This window comes from Dama dama, chromosome X (genome assembly GCF_033118175.1).
Source record: "Dama dama isolate Ldn47 chromosome X, ASM3311817v1, whole genome shotgun sequence".
In the NCBI taxonomy this organism is placed as follows: domain Eukaryota; kingdom Metazoa; phylum Chordata; class Mammalia; order Artiodactyla; family Cervidae; genus Dama; species Dama dama.
The window spans coordinates 103,569,796-103,579,022 of NC_083714.1; the positions used below are offsets into that span (position 1 = coordinate 103,569,796).

General features: G+C 37.7%; 1 protein-coding gene across 1 annotated transcript in view; it reads left to right on the top strand.

Annotated features, from left to right (window-relative positions):
• Positions 1-7,458, top strand: part of KLF8 (KLF transcription factor 8) — a 342,852-nt gene extending 335,394 nt beyond the window's left edge. Inside the window, exon 5 of the mRNA XM_061135861.1 lies at positions 5,415-7,458. Coding sequence (XP_060991844.1) covers positions 5,415-5,596 — 182 coding nt within the window. The 3' untranslated portion in view covers positions 5,597-7,458. The remainder of the gene's footprint in view (positions 1-5,414) is intronic.
• Positions 7,459-9,227: the final 1,769 nt, after the last annotated feature.

The window sequence follows — 9,227 nt, forward strand, 5'->3', positions numbered from 1 at the left end:
TGAGAAGACCTCTCAATCCATACCTCCATTCTGTTTATCTATGCCTCCATTTTGTTTCCAAGATTTTGGATCATTTTTACTCTCATTACTCTGAATTATTTTTCAGGTAGAGTGAAAATATTTTTCAGGTATTTTTTCATTTGTTTTGTCTTATGGGTTTTAACTATATTCCTTTACCTGCTACATATTTCTCTGCCTTTTAATTTTGTTTAATTTACTGTGTTTGAGGTCTCCTTTATTCAGGCTAGAAGTTCATAGTTCCTGTTACTTGTGGAGTCTGCCCACAGTGTGTGGGGTTGGACCATGCCTTGTGAAGTTTCCTCTTGAGGGGGACTGGTGCCTATATTCTGGTGGATGCAACTGGATCTTGTCTCTCTGAAGGGTAGTGCCATATCCAGTGGTGTGTTTTGTGGTGTCTGTTGGTGTGGTGGGGCTTTGGGTACTCTGTCTACTAATGGGCAGAGTTGTATTACTGTTTTGCATAGTTTCACATGAAGTGTCTGACAGTAGATCTTGCTGGCCTTTGGGTTGGTCCTGGTCTTAGTGTTGAGATGGAGGTCTTCAGGAGAACTCTTGCTGATTAACATTGCATGGTGTCAAGAATTCTCTGGTGGTACAAAGTTCTGGACTTGGGTCTCCCACTTCAGAAGTTCAAGCCTGATCCTTTACTATAGCACCAAGGCTCCACCAGCCACACAGCACAGAAGAGAAAGAAAGAGAGAAAAGGAGAAGAAAGAGTAAAAGGGGGGATAAGGAAGTCAAACAAACAAAAGCATGGACCAACAAAACTCGAAGACAAAAGTTAAGAATAACACTAAATAGACAAGAACTCCCGAAGAGAATCAGAGCCTCAGAAAAAGCAAAGAAGTTAGAAAAAAAACAAAACAAAAATAGGAACCAAAAAAGAGGAGAGCAGTCAAACCAATAAAGAAACCCATAAGTGAAAACGAATACTACAATCTAGATTAACAAAAATACAAAATCAAAACTATAGGGGGGAAATGCAACATAACAAAAAAGTACTGTAAATGGGAAAAATAAAGTTTATTTTTTAAGCAAAAGCATTTTAAAAGGAAAAATTAAGTAATTTTTCTAAAAAAAAATAATGGAATAATAAAATAGCAACAGAACAATACAAAAAAGAAAAAAGACAAAAATAGAGAGAAAGAGAGTAGTAATAAGAAGAATGTCCTCCTATGTCCTCTGTTGTCCTCACCACACAGTGAACTCCAGTCAAACTGCCTACTCTTAAGTCCTCCAATATTTCTAGGAAGGTCTCTGGATCTGCTGTGGGCACTGTGGGGCCAGCTCAGACTCAGATGTGTCTTCACTCCAGCTTATACTTGCTTCCAAAGTCCACAATTGCCCCCTAAGTCCACAGTCTCAAACTAATTGTGGGGATTTAATCTGGTGAACCTGAAGCTGCAGAAGCTATTTCCCTGCCTCTTCTCTGGCCACACAGCTCCAGGTGCTCAGCTTTGGTTTTGCCCCCATCTCTGCTTATAGGCCACCCTCCAGTGTCTGTTCCCTGTCCAGATAAGAGGGGGCAAAAGTAGTGGCTTATTTGGTCTCACTCGCTCAGTTGGGCAGCAAACAGTGAGGTTTACAACAGACACAACTGGTGTGTGAGGGGAGTGCCTGTGGTGGCCAAGACGTGCAAAAATTTGGTCCTGCCTGAGTCAGGTCATGGGCTCCCCCAGGGGAATTGGCCCTATGTCGTATGTCCCTTGGCCGAGCCAAGCTGTATAGCCTCCCAGAAAGGTGTGGGCAGTGAACTGCAGCTGCTCAAAGCTTGATGATAGCAGCAACCACTGGGATCAGGACTGTAGTGGCATCTTTTCCCATGCCTCTGGCACTTGAGCAGGCTTTGGTGGTGGCCAACTGTCTGGCATATCCTGCTCTGGAATCTCAAACTTCTGTTGTAGCTAGTTCTGCCTCCAGCACTCAGGCCAACCTTTGTGGTGGCCAGCCAGTATATCCCAGCCTTTGGCATTGCAGTCCACAGCTGCAGCTTGTCCCACCTATGGCACACACAAAGGTGGGGTCCTGTGATCTGTGATCTGTGTGGAGTTAAAGGGTTCCCATTACAATTATCTCTTGCCTCTGTGTTAGGCCCATGCTTTTCCCTGGATTCCCTCAGCTGTGTCATACTAGCCCCCTTAGAGTATCTTCATGGCAGTCAACCCCTGTCCTCTCCCTGGGGTCTGACCTCTGAAGCCTGAGCCTCAGCACCCAATCCCCATGTGCCATGGCAGGTGTGCAAACAGTGTCTTGGGCTGGGATGTGCTAATCGACAACCATCTCTGTGGTGAATTCTATCCATTTTGCCTTCCAAGCACCTGTTGCTGAGTTCCCCTTTAAGGCTCTAAAACTTCTCTGTCCCTGCTCGTGAGGGGGTTTCTGAGTGTGTGGAAACTTTTCCTCTTTATGGCTCCCTCCCTGGGATACAGGTCTCCATCCCAATTCCTTTGTCTCTTTTTTAAATCTTTATCTTTTGCCCTACTTCATTCTGTGGAGATTAGCTTGCCTTTTTGGAAGTCTGGGGTCTTCTGCCAGCATTCAGAATGTGTTCCGTAGCAGTCGTTCCACATGCAGATGTATTTTTGATGTATTTGTGGGGAGGAAGGTGATCTCCATTTCTTACTCCTCCGCCATCTTGAAAATCCACCATGAACTTTTTCAAGTGCTTTCCTGCAACTATTAAGATAATCATGCCAATTTTTTCTTAAATTTGGTAATGTGTTTTATCCCACTGATTGATTAAATACACTGAACTATCCTTGCATCATCCTAGGGATAAGTTTAACTTTATCATGGTGCATAGTCTTTTTAATATACTGTTGAATTCAGTTTGGTGGGATTTTATTGAGGATTTTTGCATGTGTATTTATCAAGGATATTGACCTATAGTTTTCTTATCTTGCACTTTGGTTTTGATATCAAAGTGATGCTGTCCTCATAGAATAAGTTTGGAAGTGTTCCCTCCTATCCCATTTTTGGAAGATATTAAGAAGAATTAGTATAAATTCTTTGAATGTTTTGTAGAATTCATTTGTGAAGCACTCTGGTCCTGGGCTTTTCTTTGTTCAGAGATTTTTGGTTACTGATTTAATCTCTTTATTTGTTATTGATCTATTCAAGCTTCTTGTTTCTTTTTAATTTACTTTTTGTAGGTTATGTTTCTAGGAATTTATCCATTTCTTATAAGTTATCTAGTTTGTTGGCATATAGTTATACATAATTGTCTTTTCTGACCATTTTTATTTCTGAGGCATCCATTGTAATATCTTGTCTCTTATTTCTGATTTTATTTATTTCAATCTTATGTTACATTTACTCTAGTTTCCCTCATCAATTCAATAAATATTTTGAGTACCTATATGTGCCAGACAAGAGATTAAGCCAGTAGCTTTGTACCCATTGTAATCCATCTTGCATATCATGGCTAGATCATTTCAACATTCAACATGATCAAGTCATTTTTGAGTTTAAAAATGTTTAGTGTTGCACATTACCCCTACCTCCAACCATAAATGGAATCCTACTGTGCATGTGTGTGTGTGTGTGTGTGATGCTTAGCTATTCAGTAGCTTTTCCTTTTCATTTTATAACATTTCATTGGCCATCTTTTGTTTTCAGTACATCCAACTCTTATCCCATTATTCTTAACAGCTAATGCACCAATGTCTGAATATTGAAATTATCAGTAATAGGTATCAAATAATGGGTATCAATACTGAAATTATCAGTAATTGGAATGAATCCTCAAAATAGTTGCCTTGGTATTTTCCACAACTGTGAGTCAGAGTGAATGTCATTCTGTTGCCCATTATTTGAAAGTTACACAGTTAATTAAATTAGTAAGCACTTGGAAAGATTAGTAAGTGTTGAGCAGTAAGCTGAAAAACAACATATGCAAACCAGATTGCCACCAGAATTTACTACAACATAAAATAAAATACTCTGGAGCATTTATAAGGAGAAAGGGGAGAATGAGCTAGAGTAAGACAAACCATTAAAATACCAATGCATTTTGAACTTCCCTGGGGTCCAGTGGTTAAGAATCCACCTGCCAATGCAGGGACACAGATTTGATCCCTGGTCCAGGAAGATCTCACATGCAACTAAGCCCAAGATCCACAACTACTGAAGACCATGCACTGTAGGGCCTGTGCTTCATAACAAGAGAAGCCACCTCAGTAAGAACACATCACAACAAAGATTAGCCCCTGCTCACTGCAACTAGAGAAAGTCCATGTGCAGTAACAAATACCCAACACAGCCAAAAATAAATAAATAAATAAACTTAATAATGAATGAAAACAATGCATTTTGTATCTTCATTGTCACTTATTTATAAGATTATACATGGTCATTGTAGAAGATGGGAAATAGAGAAGCACATTACAAGGAAAATAATCATTACCCTAATCCTATGACCTTAACCATAGTAAATATTTATTTTTTATTATATAGCTTCTTATCTTTTTACTTTAAAATTTTTATTATAAGATACAATACCATGATTTTTAAAACATTCCAACAATACAGAAAGGTGCAAAGTAAAAAGAGAAATTCCTCTTCTCGCCATTCTCATTCTCACCTTCTGGATATTCACTCACTGTTAATTCCTCTCATAATTTACATTTAAGTGAATTGATCTTGCCTTTTTTCTGAATATATAAATATGTGTTAGGTGATATATACACCACTATGGGAGTCATACTGTGTTAATATTACTTTTTTCACTTAGTTTTCTACCCAGAGCATACATATCCAATATATAGCCTAAGTGCATCTATTTCAAATAGTTTGACTTGACACTTCTCACCCCATTCCATGCCATTGAGTTTCTGATCTTTCACAGAGAAAGGTCTTTCTGGTCTTTCACAGAGAAAGCTGAGATTCCATTCCAGTGAATCACACATTTTTTCTGCATGTATGGTTCTATTTCAGACCATTTGTTGGGAGGTATTAGAGAAGAAAATATAGTTACTACCATGTGGTATAGTGGAAAATATCAATGATTTGGGTTTGGATCTCAGTTTCATCATTTGTTGGCTGTGTTTAAACAACCTTTCAAACAACCTTGTGAGATATTTTTATCCCTCTTAAGAGATGAGAAAACAGAGACCCAGTCAGGGAGAAATGACTTATTTAAGGTCACACAACTACTATGTGTTATAGCCAGGATTTAAACAAAGGCCAGTTTGAGGCACAGCCTATGTGTTTTCCTTTCAACCATCATTGCTTTTCTTTGGGACTTCAGTATAAGTGAAGGAGAAAAGTCTGTAAAGTGATTGCTTAAGTTTTTGACCAAAGCCTTAATAAAAGGTTATGTACTCTGTTATCTTTTCAGTATCCAAACGTCTCTTGTCTGACTTCTTTTGTTTTGTCATATTTTCTTTTTTTAGGAGAGAAGCCTTATAAATGCACTTGGGATGGTTGCTCTTGGAAATTTGCTCGCTCGGATGAGCTCACCCGCCATTTCCGCAAGCACACAGGCATCAAGCCTTTCCGGTGCACAGACTGCAATCGTAGCTTTTCTCGCTCTGACCACCTGTCTCTGCACCGCCGGCGCCATGACACCGCGTAAGCGGTACAGACTGCACTAGAAGAGCTGCACTGGTCTCTTTCGTGCACACGCCCGTGTTCTATAAGATCATGATCATCTTTTCCTCTTTGACTCAGCTTGCCTGTGGGATGGGATACAGCTCACTGACCCAGACTGATGAGACTGGAGGAAAAGATAGCTGATCTTTCGTGAAGACTCCTTATATTCCATCTTCATTTCTTCCTTGTCTCATCCCCAATTTTTTTCAACCTCCACATGGGTTGAATTCCAGTGCGGCACCCATGGTTGCCCCCTCCCCTGCCCGTTATGAGATAGGACATTTTTCCTACAATAAGAACACAGGAATCAAATTCAAGGCTGTGAACAAACATATGCTGCTTTTTTTTTTTCTCTTGTTTTATAGAATTCTTATCCATATTTTTGAATCAATATATCAATGTGGTTGGTAGTGTCCTAAAATGACTTTTTTCAAGTTCCCAGGCAAAAGAGGGCATAACATTGTAGTTGGTTGATAAGATTTACAGATATTTGGGTCCTGAGTATAGGGCACATTCTTGGTGAATAAACTGAGTCCCATACCAAACTCAAAGATTGTGTAAAACCATTCCTATTTGTTCTTACATTGTGGTTTTCAGACAGTGCTGGTGCTTCTTGCTTCTTTAGTCCATCAAAGGGAAATAAAGGATCTTCTTGTCCTCCTTTTCATCCTCTTCTTCCTCCTCCTCCTTCAGGATTAAAGATTTTTCTACACAGTTACATTCTTTGTTATGTTAAACTTGGATAAAATTTTCAAAGCACACACTAACATGCCAGTATGGAAAAAAAATGTTTCAGGAGAGTGAATTGGGCAGTGATAGGAGCAAGTAGACCCAAGATGATCCTGTAAACAAATAGAGGGGAACTTTCCTTTGTATAGGATATCAAAAGTGCTGTAATCACAAGCGTCATTCAAATGACAATCTGTTGAGACAGTGTCTTGAGGTGATAGCTGTACTGTTTATTCTTCTGTTTACATAAGGCTACTGTTATGAACATACTGCATGATGAAAAAATGACACACTGGGGCCATGTGTCACGCAGAGGTGAGAGTTTAGAAGAGAAAATGTTTTAATTCCATGGTTATTAACATGCATTCCTGTATGTTTCAAATGGAATATAAGATTTTAGTGAAAAGTATTAATAGCAAACAGAAAGCAATTTGATGTTCTACAACTGCTGTGAACATCTAAGACATTTCTTTTATCCATTATAGCAAGTTGCTTAATATACACATTTGGTTACCTAATCAGACTGGTTTATCATAATGTCTGGGACATAAAACCCTCTCTCTGTTCCAGGCGCTGGACCTCAGATCTACCTCCACATGGCAAATGTCCTCTCCCAGGGTTGGGGAGGGGAGCTTTTAATCACTTAATTGTGGACACAGCTTCTCTCCTGGAAAATATTCTCTTCATATGGTATCCCCTTTTCCTTGGCAGATATTTAACCAGTCTCTCTTGAATACTTTAGGCTACCTCCCAAGGCCATTTATTCTGACTAAATTATAGAATTCTAGTACCAAGAAGGGATCCTATCAACTACATAGTCCTACTCATCATTAATATTTTGCAGATGAGACAAATATGGGTCAGATTTCTTCCCAAGATGTTTCTTTGAGGTTTATAGACCTGCACACTCATTCTCCCAGGGATCACATTATTAAACCAACTTTTAAAAAAATGACATGATTGGTTGCAGTATTTGTCTTATTTTGTATGTTATGCTTCAGAAAAATTTAAACCACTTACAGAATAATTTACAGTTGACTAAATGGTAAGTAAAATGTGCTTATGGTCATTGATATATAACATTAGGCACACAATTTTTTTTCCATTTTTAACACTTTCTATAATATCTCAGGTTTGATTTATCTCATTTCAAGCTACAGTGTCTTTCCAGATCATAAATCCTCATAAATTCAAGGACTACCTGTATTTTTCAAAATGATATGTAGATTTTTACTATTTTACCCTTGTTATTTTGACATAGGTTTTACCTTAACTTTTGGTTGCAAGTTCCACATTACAGACTAATTGTTAAAGCATAGGGAGTATCTCCCTATGCAGCTGTAAGACAGGTTGTTAAAGGTGAAACTTATGTTGTTAAAGTTACCATCATACATAAGTTAAGCTTATAATTGAGTAGTTGATATGGTATTTCACAGTAGAATCCAAAGACATACTCTTTTTCTCCAGAGTTTGGATTTGAAACTTCTTTTTCAGAGTTCATAACTGACCTGTGCCCCTCAGACCTCAAAATCTTTTGCATTGGAGCATATGATCTATTTATAAATAAAGACTATGTTCAAATCCTACTAAGTAGGATATTTAAATTAGGATCCCAAATATTGATATCCCTGACATCTTTAAGCTTTTATTCAAATTTTCCCTGCAAAGTAATGAGGGACTTTATTAATGATTTATTAATTGTCTATGGCCAGGAAAATATTCTAATCCTATTTTCATTGTCCTCTTCCCTCCAAATAATGATAAAATCTTTACAAATTATTTATATATTCTTTAGGAAATATGTCATAATTCATTAAGAATATTTCATGGAGTACAGGTACTCAAATACAATATAGTGCTGTACCACACCAAGAACACATAGAACTTTGCTAAATAAATGTGGAAAAGAACTGTCTCTCAAAGGTAGCATTTGGAATTTATTGTATTTACTGTGCTCACACCAGCAAACCACCATTATGTGGATGGTTGCCTATGGCATAGAAAATGGTTTTGTTCGATAGGGTTGAATAATATCTTGAAATTTGTTGCAGTGGAATTCACCCATTTGTAGATGATTGGCAGTTGACCATTACTATTGATAATTATTATTGGAAAATTCAGGAAAAATATGAAGAATATGAACAGCTGAGTACATTAGGTAGAGTGAATTATGTATGGGCAAGACAAAAAGGTTTGCAAGAATAATTTCTTCTTAAATAAACTTTTAATTTTAAAACAGTTTTAGATTTATAGAAAAATTATGACAATTGTACAGTTTCCCTATACCTCAAGCCCAGTTTTCCCTGTTATTAGCATCTTTCATTAGAGTGATATATTTGTTGCAATTAATGAAGTAATGATGATACATTACTATTAACTAAAATCTAAACTTTATTCAGATTTTCTTAGCTTTTACTTAATATCATTTTTCTGTTCCAGCATCCATTCAGGATACCACATCTCATTTAGTAGTCATAGTTCCTTAGGCTTCTTTGGGTTGTGACAATTTCTCAGACTCTCCTTGTTTCCTATGACCTTGACAGTTTTGAGGAGCCCCTCAACTAATATCTAATTATTTTTCACGATTAAACGGAGCTTACAGGTTTGGAGAATGAAGATCACAAAGTTGAACTGTCATTTTCCATACATATTAACATGACGTATACTCTTGATGTTAATCTTGATCATCTGGCTGAGATACTGTCTGTCAGGTTTCTCCTCTGTCCCACCTTACATACTGTACTCTTTGGAAGGAAATCACAATGTACAGTCTGCACTTAAGGAGTGGTTAGCTATGCACTACATCGTTGAGGGTGAGTATCTACATAATTATTGGGAATTCTGCATAGGAGATTTGTCTCTTCTCCCTCATTTATTTATTTATT